At 37.3% G+C, this 16,853-nt stretch overlaps 2 protein-coding genes across 5 annotated transcripts in view; both read left to right on the plus strand.

Annotated features, from left to right (window-relative positions):
* RASA2 (RAS p21 protein activator 2) overlaps positions 1 to 3,606 on the plus strand; it is a 46,867-nt gene extending 43,261 nt beyond the window's left edge. For all 3 annotated transcript variants that reach the window (XM_048314289.1, XM_048314290.1, XM_048314291.1), the window contains 2 exons: positions 128 to 317; positions 1,208 to 3,606. In XM_048314289.1, coding sequence (XP_048170246.1) covers positions 128 to 317; positions 1,208 to 1,238 — 221 coding nt within the window. In that variant the 3' untranslated portion in view covers positions 1,239 to 3,606. The remainder of the gene's footprint in view (positions 1 to 127; positions 318 to 1,207) is intronic.
* A 6,097-nt stretch (positions 3,607 to 9,703) lies between these two features.
* On the plus strand, positions 9,704 to 16,787 carry RNF7 (ring finger protein 7). Of its 2 annotated transcripts, none has more exons than XM_048313883.1 (3): positions 9,704 to 9,923; positions 12,992 to 13,039; positions 14,503 to 14,559. In XM_048313883.1, exons 1-3 carry the CDS (start codon positions 9,753 to 9,755, stop codon positions 14,557 to 14,559), a joined length of 276 nt encoding a protein of 91 aa, XP_048169840.1. In that variant the 5' UTR covers positions 9,704 to 9,752. The 2 variants fall into 2 exon arrangements, with proteins under 2 accessions (XP_048169840.1, XP_048169839.1); XM_048313882.1 differs by having other exon boundaries at positions 9,718 to 9,930; positions 14,503 to 16,787.
* Positions 16,788 to 16,853: the final 66 nt, after the last annotated feature.

The following is a 16,853-nucleotide window of genomic DNA, read 5'->3' on the forward strand; positions in this document are numbered from 1 at the left end:
ATTCTTTTTATGTGTAAGCCAGAATAACTTTCCATTTCAGAATTTTGGAGTTACCATTTACATAAGAGTTAGATTTGTTCTTTAATTGTTGAAATTCTAAGTGGGATGATTGTGTTTGTTTTTCTAGAGGCTTGTGGAAGTATAGCAGTCTATCAAGGTCCTCGAAAAGAACCAGATGATTATTCTAACTTCACAATTGAAGATTCTGTAGCAACTTTTCATACACTTCAGCAGATAATAGATACAGTAGAAAAGCTGAATGAATCACATGAAAAATACCAGAAGAAGAGATCATCTAGTGCCAAATATGGTAGTGAGTAAGTATCCTATGTAATTTTGACATTGATAAATGTGTATTTTGAAAAAAATTAATCATGGAACAAGGCCAGGCTTGTTGGAGTAGAGATAATGAAGGTAAAGGTATAGTTAGACAACACAGACATGGAGAGAATAGGATGCATCATTTGTAGTAGTGTGGCTTTTTACCAGCTGTTGAAGATCCAAGTTCTTGTGCAGGATTCCTCTGTTCCTGTTGAGATTCCTTTAAGTGGGTGCAGTGACTCTTTGTTTCCTTGCAACTTAACATTTGAAGTGCACACAAAATTTATTCATAACAGTATGCCTACCTTCTAATTCTTTTTTTTCTTTTTTTTCTATTTTTTCTTTTTTTTTTTTCCAAAATTTTGGTTTAATAATTAAAGTATTGAGTTATATGAAACTGTCAAAATTTTACTGCTGAAACATATCTTTCAGGCAGTATATTTACTGTTTGTATTTCACTTGCCATACTCGATGATAAATACTATTTCTTGTGAAGGTAAAAAACCCTGTTCTTTGGAGTACATTGTTGTTCCAGAGCACATTCTTTAATTCTCTTCAGTCCTGGCTTATGCCTATGGAACACCACTAGCAAGTTTTCAGATTTCTTCTTTGCATCAATAAGGATTGATTCACCAGGAAAAAAAGAAAAGCTCAAACTCTGATTTGGCTTGCCTGAGTTAGTGTTTGATCCAAGTTGTTTAGAAAAATTGACTATGATTTAGAAGTCCCATGTGAAAGTAAATGAAGTCTTTGCAAATCACAAAATTTCACAATTAATGGTAGAAATGGGGTTTTTTTGCTTGATAAATTGAAATTGTATTATGAGAACAAAAAAGCAAATGTTAACCTTAAAAATATTTACATATAATATTTTGGTTTTTTGCAGAGAAAATCCGATTGTTGGAAAAGTTTCCTAACCAAAACAAACTGGCCCACTTGGATGAAAAAAGAAACTGGAAATGTTCTAGAGTGTTTTGGTTTTTTGTTTCGTTTCTTTTTTTAATTCATTATATGCATTTTTGCAAAGTATTTAAGAATGAACATACATGCTAGTTGTGTTGACAATCTATTTAATATTTAATAGAAAAATACCTTCTTGAAAATCTGGTCTTTAAGGTTTATTCTCATTTTGCTGAAGAACTTGAAGTTCCAGGTTCTTGAAGTAACAGGTGTGAATAAGTCCAAATGTTGTTTTGCCATTGCTGTCTTATTGGAAAGAACTTTCTAAACAAATAAGCTTTTTCATGGAAGAAAATCCGCACTGCATTTGTTGGTTGGATTACATCTCAGTACGTACATACACTGCAAACTTGCATGAGTTTACCATGAGTGCCTGCCCTGCTGATACAGATCTTGAAATAGAAATCCCAAGCTCTTATGATGTGGAAAAGATCTGAAGCTTCTTCACACTCGATACATTTGACTTATTTTTTCCTTGTATTAGATGTTGTCAGAACTTGATTTATCTACAGTTGAAGTTCTGTAGAACCATGCAGTATGCTGCAAATAATCTGGACAGCAGATACCAGTGTTAGTTATGTTATTAAGTACTAAAGAAGAAATCAGGGAACTTACGTTGTACCTCTTGTTTACATTTGGGGTGAGTAATATATGGAGTGACATTAGACCACTGTCTATTTTCTTTAGCATTTTTTAAGGTACATTTTTTTCTTAATCTAAAAAGAGGTGCAGGGTAGTAACATTCTTGTTAAATAGGTTTGCCTACAGATAAAAAAATTTAAATGTGAACAGATTGTCGTTAAGTACTGATCAATTAACATCATCCCATGTATGATTTAATATCTTGTTTTTATAAAAAGTAATAACTACGTCCAGCTCAACTTTTAACTACAAATCTAATAAATAATCTCTATTATAATCACTCAAAGCACTTTAGATATCTGGAGTATCCCAGATTATTTTTAGATACTTTGTAGTATCTGCTTGTTATGATCAGTTGAATGATCAACTTGTTTTGTCTTTAAGCAATGCTTCAGTGAATATTTTTGTATCTTTAGCTTCGTGGATTAATATTTGCCACTTAACACAATTTTAAACTGGCATTCCTGACTTTAGTAAGATCAATTTTTGCTCACTTCATCTGAGAAGTTAGGTTTATGCTGAGAAAAAGTGTATGTGTATAACCAGGAAGAAGCAAAGGTATTACTGTGGCAACTTTGCTTCATCAGTATTAAATACAATGGTACTCCTTGGAATATTATTTTTATTAAAAGTTGTATGTGGTACTTTTATTTTTAAAGCATTTTCTGTGGGGTCTTTTGTTGTTTTTGCTGGGTTTTTTTTTTTAGGTTTTGGGGTTTTTTTCCAATCATGACTTGGCCAAATTAATTAGGAATGTAACTTAGAATAGAAATACACAATGCTTGAAACAGTAAGATGTTGAAATTACCACATATTTAATATACTGTTGTAGGAAGGCTTTCTGTAATAGAAACAAGGTGGCAAGACAGGATTGAAATTTCTTTGGAATGAATGTAACTTGTTAGAATGACTATTGGGCTTAATACCAAGATACTTTAGAATATCTGGGATTCGGTACTAGGATCTACAACATCACAATTATTTAATCACCTCAGCTGGTTTTGCCTTTTCCTTTTTTACACATTTGATGTGTTGAACAGGACTTTTATTTGCCAACAGTTGAAATTGAGGGAGAATACAGCAAGGCCAATAAATGTGTTTTGCCGAGGTAAAGGTAAAGATTAATTGTCGTTAATCAAAAGCTGCCATTAAACAAAGTTGAATGTGGTTGAGTGTCAGATTTAGGTTTTGTTGTATATGAATTAACCCTGTGGCAAACCCTCTTCCTTGGAGCCATTTTTTGTTGTTTTCAAAGTCAAATTTGTGAAAAATTGAGTTGTATACTCTTGCAATGTTGGGGGGGTTTTAATATGCACTTTTTTTTTTTTTTTTTTTTGCTTTGGTACTGGAATATTGAGAAAAAAACCTAAAAGGCCATTGAATACTTGTGACCATTAAGATTTGATTTCTCATGTTGTAATGTTTTAAAGTGCAGTAGATGTTCTAGAATTTAATTAGGTACAAGTAGGATGATTAATAATAAAAGTTGCCTTCATTTTGATTAGTCTAGAAAAGTGATGTTATTCAGTAATTAGTTCTGTTAGGATTGTAAAAGTTTTAATGTTATTATGATGGTGTATTGTTGAATGTATTTTTATTTAAATTTTATTTTCTTATCAAGACATTAAAATGTTTTGTAACATTGCTTGAGAATAACTCAGAAATAAATTACAACAAACCTGAGATAAGCTGTGTGTTTACTGTGAGCCCTGGCTGTTTAAAATGTTAGCATTTAGCTGAATGAATTGGGGTAACATACAGGACTTGGATATAAAAAGAGAAACCTAATTGATGGTGGGGGCAGAACCCACCAAAATTAACCTGGGGGATGTGGCTTGGTCATCTACAGCATTGTTGCATTCTAAATTGGTGGTTGGGGAGAGACGTGGTAGTTCATCATTTAATGTAACAGCATGCAGAGAAGCCTTAGGAATTTGTTTAAAAAGTTTGCAGTGATTAGTCTGGTGTGTTGAAACATAGCTCGTACTGTGTTGTTAGGGATAGGTGACTGATTTTTTTCTTGTTACTGATTTGTGTTCCATTACCTGTGCTGTGTACCAGTACAGGCTGTAGAATTTGTCAGAACAATTTAAAATACATTGTATATGAAAAAAATAGTGTTTACTTTTCTCAATCTGCTTTCTTTTTTTTTATGTAATCTGGGCACTTTTTTTGCCACCCATTCTCCCCTCTTATGTTTATGAGCCTTTTTTATATGGCAGTTTTGTACAAGCACATTTTAATGTCCTGAGGTGTTTTGTTTCCTTGTGCAGAGAATGGACCTGTTGTCCTTTGTTGCTGGCATGGAAGCTTCTGTTAAATTAGTTACAGGGCAAACCTTCTGGCCATTTTGGAATTAATTTTGAGGTAAGATGTATTAAGGCCCAATATGAGTGGTCACTACATTCATTTGTAGCTATTAGAAAGCAGAGGAATATAAATATGAAACTGGAAGTACAGGAGGAATTTTTTTGTGTGTGAACATTAAAAAAAAGAATTGTATGTTTTCTGTAATGATAATAGCAGAGTGATCCTTTCTTTTCTCTGCTAATGTACTGCCTTCTCTAACCATTCCACTAACCTGAGTTTTCTCTAACCCGTGACACGAAAAGGGTATTCCCATTTCAGATCTGTAGATGTGTCACTCAGGGACATGGTTTAGTGGTAGACTGGGCAGTGTTGGGTTAACAGTTGAGCTTGATGATCTTAAAGGTCTTTTCTAATCTAAATGATTCCACTAATAAATATATGATAAATGCTTTACAAGACATTATCTTTAATTCCTGGTCATCTGTATGTATTTTAAATTACAAAGTTTGCAGCATTTACTCACGTGATAAGGACAGATTCAGTATTGTGTTTAAAAGAGCATGCACATGAAATCAAAATTATGCCAATAAGATCCCAGTAACAAGCAACTTCCAGTAGAATGGACAAATGCATGCAATTTACTTAAAGTTCTTACAAATACTTACAGAAGCATATATATAACTAAGGGTTAGATGATTTATGCACATTAAATAAACCAGAAATTCTTTCATAGCAGTAAGGAGAGTATATGAGTGTTACTGTGTCCAGCTGTGATGAGACTGCTGCTGAAATACTTTGTTTATTCCTGAGATTCATCATAATAAACAACTGTTTAAAAAAAAGTTAATTTCAGAGTTAAGAGTAGAGCTGTAAGAATTGGGAATATAGACTGTAATTCAGCTAAATTACTTAGAAAGGCACTTTGTGTACCTAAATCAGGGACAAAAAAGTTGATAATTGATTGATTTACAATCAGAATGAGATTTTAAAAGATCCAGGGGCTACAATGTTCAGGAAATGCATATGCTTTGTAAGAATTTAATTAGGTACAGAAATTAAGAATTTTAATTAGGTATTCTTGGTAAGAATATTTTGGGTAATTTTTTTTAAATAAAAGCAAATAGATCACCTTGCTGAAATGCTTTTAAAATATTCTTTATGTTAATAAAGGTGCATGGAAAATAACAATCCATGTATAAATCTTGCTTAATGCAATTTTCCATAGAATTGTATGATCAAGTTTTAAATGTTTCAGTTCATCGTTATTTTAGCATAATTGCTGTGGCAGTTGTATGAAGTCCAGTTAACAATTTCACCAAAAAGAGGATGTAAATCATTATACTTATTTTAGAAACTTTATGGTTTTTTGAACCCCATCAAACAATTCAGTTTGCTTTAAGGGGCTGTGATTTTGTTCCCCACTTCCATCTTTCATTTTTGGTCATTCTTTGTACGCAGGGAAAAAAAGCTGAGAGAATCACAGAACAGCCAAAGTAAACCTACTGTGTGACTTAAATTCAAGACGTACAGGTGAAAATCTCTTACCTGGTCCTTCTGATTTCTCAAAAGATCCAAGATATCCTGTGCTTTATGGTGGCAAACTCCAGTGTGTCAGGGAGCAGGGAGAGGCTGCTGTGTGTATCTTGAACAGCAGAAGGCTCCAAAGGCAGGCAGCCCCCTATTCCAGCAGCACTTCCCTCCCGGAGCAGCACACAGGCACCGCTCCAGAGGGCTATTTCAGCAGCTCCCTGAGAGCTCAGGCTGGAGCTCCTGGGGTTTAGCTCAGCCCTTGCTCTTCTGCTCACTGTGACACTGTTGCTGCAGGATACAGAAACAAGCCTTCACCCCGTGGCAAAAAAGCAGGGAACAGAGGAAAAATTGGTAAGAAAGAAACTCCCCTTGAAGAATCAAGTGATCTGCAGTAAAGCTCAGACCTGACAATTAGTTGCATTTTTCATCCACAGACCTTTAAAGTACTTAATGAAATAAAGGGAAGTATCTACAATTTGGTCTCTTCGTTCCATGCTGGGGATGGCAAGACACTATGCTTTGTATGACAATGCAAACTTAAAAAGTCCAAGAGGAGGGAGTATTTCCTCTGTAACAAAAATGTATTTAAAAGGTGCCAGATGCAGGCAAAATGCTTTGTCTGATATTTGGACATTTTCAGTATCTCAAGCCATGAACTGACACACCCCAGAGTACAAGATGCAGTATAAGCCAAGATGTTTTCACAAGTATTTGTACATTGAGACTTCCCATCGTCCCAAGCTACACCAGGGGAGGTTTAGCTTGGATGTCAGGAGGTATTTCTTCACAGAAAGGGTGATAAAACGTTGGAATGGGCTGCTCAGGGAGGAGGTGAAGTCACTGTCCCTGGAGGTGTTTAAGGAAAGACTGGATGTGGCACTCAGTGCCGGGGTCTAGTTGACAAGGTGGTGTTGGGTCATAGGTTGAACTTGATCTCAGAGATGGATGAACCAGGGTGTTGTGTGAAGAACAGAGAAGTTCCAAGTGTTTAGATTTCATTAAAACAGCTCAGCAAAATCGGGATCTCTTTAGTCTCTTGTGACACAGGGTTTTCCCATTAAAGCAGAGAGGTTCCTGTGCAGAAGTCATTAAGTCATTTTTTTTTTAATAACTTCTGTAAGGACTTTCCTTCTGTGTATGACATGTCATGAATGTTCATTTGTTTCACTTGAAGAGTAAAGCACAGTGCATTTAGAATTCATAAAGAATCGAATTACTGGCACTTCTCTGTCTTTGAGCTCATTCCTGGACTTTTATGAAGTTCATGGCATATCACATACATATATAGGAATATTTGGATCCCTTTGCTACTCTGTGCAGCAATGTATTTCTGTGATTTATTCACTCCAGTCTCCCATCCAGTGAGATCCTCCCAGTCTAAAAGCATTCAGTTTTTTCCACAAATACATTATGTTTTCCTAATTCCTGTTGTGATTTCCTTTTTATTTCTGCATGCTTCTGTTTCACAGAAACTACCTATCAGCATTGGAGTCTGTTTTCCACTTTGTCAATTGCATCAGGCAGCTTCAGTAAACCCTTAAGGGTTACTACTACAGGTGGGTCTGTCACAGATGGTGGTGTGTTGATACAGCTGTTCCCTCTGCTGTCTTACTCTCTTGCAGCCCCGCTATTGCCATGTCTCGGCCCTAACTGGCCATTAATAGTCCCATGTAGCATATTCCTATTGGGAAAGAGTCACAGAGAGACATAGATAACCTAGAGTTTAAAAAATAGTTTTGGCAGAGAACTATGCTTAAATTATTTTCTTTGGCAGATAAATTGACACAGTCCTCAAGTGTTTTGATATATGTTAATCTATTGACAGAACAAACAGTAAGTGGGATAACACAGTCCAGCACATGCATCAGTTGACCAAGATAAGCACATACTTACATAACTGTTCTTTGCATTATCATAAAACTGATATTTTTGTAAAACCTTTGTTTTTAATAAAAATAATTTTCAATTCTATGTTTTGGAGTAAACAAACTGGAAAAAGAAAACAACAAAAATCTCAAAAAGTTGTAAGAGGAAAGAAGGGGGGGGGGGGGGGGGGCAAGGAACAAAATCAGGCTGTTTCCAGACATCTCCATTCTCAAAAGGATTCATGAAAATCTGTGCAAGGCATTGTATAGCCTTTCAAACCACTGTCTGTGCAACACTCAGAATTCAGAAAGGCATATAGATAATGAAAATGTTCTTAAAAGGCAATCTGTATATTCATTTGAAATGGGAGTAAGAGTATGAAAAGAACACTTATGGCAGTTATGTAAGTTGGGTGTCAAACACTTGGAGCTTTGAGTATTTTTTACATGGAGACAATCAGAATTGATGAATTACACTGCATCATTACTGTGAAATTATTACAGAAATTTGATTATAGATTGTGTAACATAAAGCAATATTTCAAATTTGGATACCTGCTATTACGAACATTGCATTCACAGCTGACAAGTTCTTTTTTTCCCATTCTGTAGCACACAATTGGCTTTAATTCTAGCTGAACAATCACTTGATTGGCTGAAAAGAATTTGGTTTGAGTTCTCCTATTTAGATATTCAATTTGGAATGTTTTCAGTGAATGAGATGAGCAAATGCCCAATCTGAAATAATGTGGTTTTTATTTACAGTTAAAAACAGTGACAATGTACATAGGGAAAAACTCTCTGAAAGAGCTGTCTTGATTTGTGCCACTCTCCCATGTGCTACCTCGTTAATGTCATGTGTGGCTGCAGGGGACAGATGAATTCTTGACTGCCAGAACTATTTCTCAAAAATGGCTTGAAATTTTTCTAATACAGCTCTTTAGGTGATAAAATAGCAAGAAAATAATTTTTAGGTGGGAAGCTATTACTTTATTTCTCTAAGGCAGTATGGACAGTCAAAGGTGCCTGTATCATATTTGCTCTACTTTCACTGCTAGTCTAAGTGGGGTTTATATTTGAATTTGTATCATGTATAGCACATGTGTGTAGGTTTGACAGCACTCAAACATAATTATGATCTCTGTCATACCTTGCTCTTAGAACTGAAAAAGAATTGCATCAGTTAGAGACACAAGGTAAATTGTGTAAAAACCCCAAAACTCCAACAGGCTTTGGTTTTGGTTTTTTTTTTTTTTAATCTCTATTTAGAGGTAGTTGACATTTTACATAGCAAAAATTAAATGTACTTAAATCTCTGTTTGTTTTTTTAACTTTAGGAACAGATACATTTGAATTTTAAAAATCCATTTTACAAAATGCTTTTACAAAAAGCAATTTTTAATTTAAAACTTTCTGGATTACATCTAGTCCCAGTAATTCAAATTCAGAAGTGTAGTGATGGTTTTAAACATGGAAATGAATTATGAGTTAAAAGAGTGGAGTTGGCAAAGGTAACTGAACACTGTAAACTAAGAGAAGTGTGAATCAGCCAAGTTAAAATATCTTTTTCACATGTTGTTTAATAGTGTTCAAGGTGCTTCTGAATAGATAGTTGAGAAATGTAGAAACATAAAATCCTTAAGATCAATATAATTTTTTTTTTTTTTTTTTACTTTATTACCAAGGTAGCCAAAGTGCACACCACTGCTGAAGCGTGTGGCTTTTTCTATTAGCAGTCTAAGGAAACGTGTTAAATTGAAAGATTGGGTTGTCTCCTCATAATCAAGGCAGTCCAGTCCATTGGTAAAGTTGCGATTGATTCACTTGCACTACAAGTGCTCATAGTACTCTGCGTATGAGGAGAACATCCTTCATGAGCCATGCCAAGTTGGCACCTGCTAGGTGTCTTGCTGAAACATAAAAAGCGCTCTAAAGCTCTGTGAATGCATTCGGTCTCGCAGACAGGCCTCCTTCCGCCGCCGCGGGGCCGGGCCCCTCCCGCCAGGCCTTTCCCGCGCCGCCGCCGCCGGGCCCGTTCCGCTCTCCGCGCCGCGGGCGGGGCTGCGCTGCCGCCGGAGGGTGGCGCTGCCGCCCGCGCGGCCGCCGCGTCCCCGCCCCTCCGCCATGGCCGATGTGGAGGACGGGGACGAGCCCGGCGCCCCCCACTCGCTGCCGGGCTCCGCGGGCTCCAAGGCAGGCGTCCCCGACAAGATGTTCTCGCTGAAGAAGTGGAACGCGGTGGCCATGTGGAGCTGGGACGTGGAGTGCGACACCTGCGCCATTTGCCGCGTGCAGGTCATGGGTAAGCGCCGGCCGGGCCGTCATGGCCTCGGGGCGGGGGGCCTGGGCCGGGCCTTGGGCCGTGCCCGCCGCCCTGGGCACGGCGGGCGCAGGGCAGAGACGCGGTTTCCGGCAGGAGGGGGGGCTGATGCCTCCCGCCTCCGCTTCCTCCTCCGCGCCTTCCCCGGAGGGAGGAGGAGGAGAAGGAGGAGGGCCCCGCGGGGGCCGGGCCGCTGCTTTCCAGGGGCCACACGCGGCCCCGTCGGGCAGCGCGTGCCCCCTGCCCGGCCCCGCCGCACGCAGGGCCTGGGCCCCGCCGGACTGTTCGGTGACCGTCCCCGTCACGTGCAGTGCCGCCTTCGTTGTGAGGGCTGGTGCTCGTCTGCGGGCAAACTCCGCAAGCGCTGGCTTACAGCCGAGCTGAACCCAGTGCTGCGTGTGTGGGGCTGCTGTTTGTGTGGTGGGTTTTGTTAAGGGTTTATTGTTTGGGTTTGTGGTTTTTTTTTTACGAAGCAGTTAGGGATGTACATATAAATTCATTTTTCAAATCTGTTAATCTAGGGCGTCTGACCCTACTTCACAAGCGTGATTACTGGTGCAGTTTAACACACATAAATGTACTGAGAAATGGTTTTGAAATCCAGAGACTGTTTGAAAGCACCTCCATTGTTGAATGGTATTACTGATTTCTGACACTTTTGTGAAATATGATATTTATCTTGATTCTTCGAAAACTGTTTAAATTCTTCCTTTATTGTATGTGCATATCCAATTTTTACTATTGGGCTGAATCATCCTAGATATAACTGTCCTCTCGGTTGGACTTGCAACACTTTGGCAGGAAAAATGACGCAAGATTCCCTCCAGAGCACCTTGGTTTTGTAGGGCCAGGAACCATGATACTGAAAATGAAGTCAGGATTTGGTTTAACAGAAATGAGACAAAATATGCAATGCTGTCATTTCTCATAAACATTTTTACTGACAACCTGCTATGGAACAGCAGAGGCAAAAGGGTGTACTAGAGGAAAAAAGATGCAGCGCAGACTTAAGTGGTGGGAGATTAATTGTTTTGAAGATTATTTGCTTTTGTATGGTAAACAGAGGCCACTCTGGAAATATGAAATTGGCTTTATTTGCCATGTAAACCATAATTTCAGAAACGTATTTATCCCCATTGTAGCTAGCCTGTTACAGGACACTATAAAAAAAAAAAAAGTCTTACATTAACAAAATCCTACCCAGAGCTATTATAAAAATTAAAAAAAGAAGTCATTTTTTTCCTAACTAGACGAAGGGAGTACTTTTAATCTGAAACTATCAGAAAAATCTGGTAACCATTTTTTGAGAACAAACCACGTTGTTAGAATGTGAAACTTGATCATTACTGACTTCAGTTTAGCAATTTCATGTTGACCCTGCCAGAGCGGGTCTGGCTCCTGTAGTGCCACTGCGTCTACAGTAACCTTAGGTGGGAGGCAGTGCCAGACTTAGACTGGCGCTTGTTGAAAGTTAGTTTGTTTGACTTTTGCAAGGGAAGGAGGTATTAGTTGGCTCCATTTTCTACTGGTTTAACTCTTTGAACCAATGTGGTCTTAGATGCACAAGGGAAAGAGGCAAAAATGCAGGTGTTAGCTGGGAAGCTCAGGATTGCAGCTGTACTGGCTTTACTGTCCTTAGCCTTTCAGACTGACTGCCTTGGGGTTATGATGTAGGAGTGGGGACAGCTTGCTTTGGTATGGTGGCAGTGATTTCTGTCCTTGGCTCTCTGTGCTGCGCCTCTGTCTGGAACTGCAACTCTAGGGCTCGATAGGACAGCTGATTTATTGTGACTCTTTCTGCCCTGACCCCAGATCAGTAGGCTCCCACACACCATGATACAAGTTGAAACACTTCGGCTGAATCTTCCCAACACCTTGGCCCTTAACTGCTGTTGAAATATAAATTATAGGAACAGACAACAAGAAACTTTTGCGTTTATCTCAGTGAGGAAAGGGCAGCTGTTTTAGAGTTCTCTCCTCTTTGTTCTCTATTACCTGAGAAAAGGAGGAATGTCTGGGCAGATCAGTCTAAAATAGAAGTACTGATCCTATCTGGCAGAGACAGCAAAAATACTCAAATCCAAATTCTTGTAGCACGTTATGGTTTTGTCTTCTGGGAGAATACGGTCCAACTAGTGGCACGTAGGCCAGATCCAACCTGCAGACACTTGTTTAAACTAGTTCCTTTTCTTTGGAGGAGAAGAAAATGTGTTTGCTCACATAACCATTGAACACTTTCTATTGTGCATGATTTGTGCACGTGTGTCTGTGGCAGCCCATGTTGGGGCAAAGGAGAAGCAAAGGCATTTTTCCACTGTATTGTGTGGCACAGTAGGAAGCCTGGAAGTTGTCACTCTTGTATCTTACTGAGTCCTGGACCTGCCATCCAATCCTAAAGCCACAGACTGGAGAGCATAAAGATGATAAATACTTTTAATTAGATATTTTTCCATACTTATTAATATTATTATCAAATGTACTGCTGTATTTGTATGCATATCTGACTCCTGTGAAAATTAGATGCAGGTACTTGTTAAGGGAAGCCACTATAAAAAGTAATAGGTGGTGGGAGTTGTGGTGAGATGCACAGCCTAAAAAATCAAAATTGTGAATGACTTCCTTAAAAGGAGATGCTGACATCTGAAAAACAAAGTCCTGTAATTAGTGTTTGGCTTTGTGCTTGCACTGGTCTTAATATGCCTAAGTGCCTTGGCACAAATCTGCGGGCTTTTATATCTACAAAATGGAGAAGGCGTTTTTTTCAGCAAAAGTTACGAAAATACCAAAGCAATGGAAAATAAACAAAACATGCTGGAGAGTTCAGAGTCCTTCTTATCTCTTTCAGATATATGTATTTCATTGTCATTTGCATAGTTCTAGAATTTAGGAGGGCTATTTAATGTTTAAGGGCCAAACTAGACATCAAAACTTGAGATTTTTACCTCTGTAAATTTGTTTTAGAGTTTATGTTTTCCTCTGACAAACCTATTCTTAAGATGGAATCCTGAGAATCAAATTGAGTCTTGTTCTTGTTTACTTTTAGATGCCTGTCTTAGATGTCAAGCTGAAAACAAACAAGAAGATTGTGTTGGTATGTAGTGACTTCATTGGCTTGTTTTTCAATTGAAGCTTCTCTCAGTGTGGTGCATTTTAAAGTTTGAAGGGAATACTGCTTTTATTAATGCTCAAAAGTAAACTGGTGTTTTGTTCTACATTGTATCGTCTTTTTACATTAGTAGTACTTTATACTTCATTTTTGAGCTAATAACTAATAAAATCAGTTTTCATGTCAGCTGTGCTGTAAAACAAAACAGCTTCCAATTTTCTGTCAACACGTACACAACTAAGAGGTTTTAGTTTCTTTCACTGTGAGCATATTTGAGATCATAATGTACATTTTTCAAGTGGGTAGGAAAAAGCTACTTTTTTCTTCAGAGGTGCCTACCAGAAAACACAATGGTAGTACAAATAAAAATCCTCTGTTCTGAAATAAATGTGTGTCTGAGTTAGAAAGTGGTATTTTTCCCACTCTTAATTCGGAGATAATGGAGGCAGTGGCTTGGTTGTTCACTTTTCATTTTCAAAAGTGGAATCACTTCAGTTTAAACACAGTCATACCTTCAGTGCCAATGTATGCAAAAGAAAGTCTTAATTTTGACTGTTTAAATTGGAAATAGTTAAAACTATCTCAGAGAGTTTGCTTTAAACCTTCAAGATAACTTTTAAACCAGTGGTAAACCTTTCCGTGCTGTTGAGCTTTGTGTTTTCAAGTATATTGTCTCAAACTTAATCCACTGAGGGGTTTTGATGATTGTTTTAATGGGAATAGGGTTTTCCTGTTCTAAATATCTTAATTGGCTTGCTAAGTGTCCTATTTAAGATAGAGAGGAAAAAGTATAATTTACAGCACTCCTTTGATTGGTACGCTTGTACTCCTGTGAGGAAAATGTGTGCTGATAAGGAAAAAAAGCAAAGTAACTACATTTTAAAATATTATTCAGGAGTAAATGGATAACAGATAACACTTTTTGTAGTGTTGAAACAACTGTAGCCTGTGAATAGCTTCTGGTCTAAAGTCCCATTTTAAGACTATATACTGTGTTACATATGCCTCCTTGGTACCATACATTTCAGTTCAAACAGTGCATTTTATATGAGAATTGGGTGATATGCTCTTGTGTGATAGTGAGTCAGTAGTGCATTGGCTTTATTTTGGTACTGAGAAAGATAAGGGGAAGAACTTAAATAGTTGCAGTTATTTCCTGGGCAGAGCTGCTAAATGTGTCACAAAACGCTGTCACTTTATACAAGAAGGTGAGAATATTTGCATTTCTTTTTTTAATATTTGGAAATAAGTAAAAGGCTTGATGATGAAACTGACTATCATCAGGATGGTCATAATAATCCAATCTCAGTGGATGAATCAGTGATGACCTGTTTTGTCTCTAAAGTTTCCAGTGATTATAAATATTTGAGAGTGATAGTTTGAACCTTGCTGTAGGTGTTGATTGAGCAGCTGAGTGTGACTGGAACATGTTCTTTCTTCTCTTTCAGTGGTTTGGGGAGAATGCAATCATTCCTTCCACAATTGCTGCATGTCCTTGTGGGTGAAACAGAATAATCGCTGTCCCCTCTGCCAGCAGGACTGGGTAGTCCAGAGAATAGGCAAATAAAAACTGGAAGGGTTTCTTTCTGTTGCATTTGTTGGAATGGTGTGTGTGTTATGCCCTATGCTCATGCAGAACGGAATGTGTCAATTAGGACACGACTCACTTGGTTTATCTGCTCCAAGACCAGAGTGGGTTTGGTGCAGGCTCCTGGCTGCACAAGGTGCAGTTCATGGTCAGGCTCACTGCAGGGGTTCCACAATTAAACGAGAGACGCTACATCAACAAATGTATCTGCTATGATTAAAGTGTTACCTGTATCAGAGCATAGAAACCTGGTGGTGCAGATTATACCCTAAACACAGATCACTTCATCTTTGATAAATGAACTAAATTAAAAGGGTCACCTTACCTGGTCTGATACACTGCATAGTTTACTGTCAGGATAAAATAATTCCTAAGTAATATTGTATGCAAAAACACAGTATGTTTTTTAAGAAACTGTTCTGGGTTTTAATCTAAAATGAACAGTGTGTAAAACATTTGCTATGTGCTTTTTCCATCACACTGTATTAAACATTTCTAATTTAGGTTTTCTTTATGACTTTTGTTTTGTTGTATCTCTAAGTGTGTTGCTCTATTATATTCTATACATTATTTCTACAACCATAAAATTAAAATTTAACTACATTAATAATGGAGACATGTATTTTTAATCGAAAGATTTTTGGTACTAAGACGTGTATTTGATAATCAGTTAATTAGCGGTGTAGACAATCTTGCTGGTTAGGTGATTAATATAGGAAGCAAACAAAAGTGATAATTTAAATAACCCAAGAAAGGAGGCACTAATTAAATCTAGGGAAAAAAGTTAAATTGTGATTTCATGAAAATTCAGTTGATAGAAATTTCTTTATTATCTTTTTATTGGTCATAATATTTTGGAAGCTTTTTTTCATTTTTGTAGAAATCCTGAATATATCATCATCTTCGAATTTTTTCTTACAGATATTTAAATGCTTGCCTCTAACTTTGTCTTTTCCCTAAATATCCAAATTACTATGAATCTGAACATATGCTGTGGGATTTTTAAAATATATGTAATGGAAAGGGAGAATTATTGCTTTAAATCTGTAACAAATTCAGGCTTAATAAAAATGGTTAATCAACATGGGTGCAATTGAAGCAATATAATATGCATTTTTACTTCAAAATTATTATCTTTAATGTTTAATGTGTTTCTCAGCAGATGTATTTCTATCTAGTTCTAAGTACATTTAAAGAGGTTTATCTTCACTGTATAAAGTAGTTCCAGTCTTTGTGTCATCAAGCATATTGCAGAGTTTACTGTGGTTTTGTTTAATATTGTAATCTTGTTTTTAAGATGTTTTGGTTTTTTAATGTAGCTTTTGTTTCATTACACACGGAGATAAAAAATCCTGAGTCACTGTTACACTGTATCACATCAGTTGTTATTATGCCAGATGATGTCTGTCTTAAAACTGAAAACAAATGTAAAATATGTTAACAATAGTAATGAAGTGCCTATAGCATTTACATTGTTGTGTAGTATTTCTGTATGTGTAAAAGTATTCCCAAAATTTTTGCAAAAAAAGAAAATCTGAGTGGATGTGGAAATAAATTTTAGCTGTCACAGTCAAACTGGATCTTACCTACCATGTATTTTCTCTTCCAAATTTGGTCCTAGGTTCCATCCTGTGACCTCTGGTAATGCCATATCGTCCCATCAGAAGACTTTCTTCATATTTCTTTGATTTATAGGTGAATATGGAAAGTACCAAACCCTGCTTTTAGCTCATGTCACATGCATGGCAAGAGTAGCTGAGAATTACAGTTGTGGAAAAGTTTTTCCAAAGTGTCAGCTCAAAGGGGTGTTGACACAAATGAGGTATTAGGAAAATTTATGTTGAAATCAAAGCAGCTGATATTTGTGTGTATCTCTTTGCATATTATAAGTACCTTGTTGACCAGTGATTGAGGTTCATCTAGAACATAAGGTAATGCATTTTAAGTCCTGCATATTTTCTCTGTGATTTAGAGATTAGCCTAAGTCCCAGTCTTTCTATGAGCTTTGCTCCAGAGAGCTTTTACAAATCATACCCTGATAGGCCATTAGCATGGTTGCTAGTACATCCCCATTTTCAATTCTGTAGTTGTTCACCTCTTGTACATGCCCATCTCAATCTCAAAATAAATCATTTTTACTTCTCACCCAAATGTACTGTTTTATGAGCAGGTAACACTATCTTAAATAGCTGTTATCAACTTACAGATTAA

Source organism: Corvus hawaiiensis, chromosome 10, assembly GCF_020740725.1.
Source record: "Corvus hawaiiensis isolate bCorHaw1 chromosome 10, bCorHaw1.pri.cur, whole genome shotgun sequence".
NCBI classification, from domain to species: Eukaryota; Metazoa; Chordata; class Aves; order Passeriformes; family Corvidae; genus Corvus; species Corvus hawaiiensis.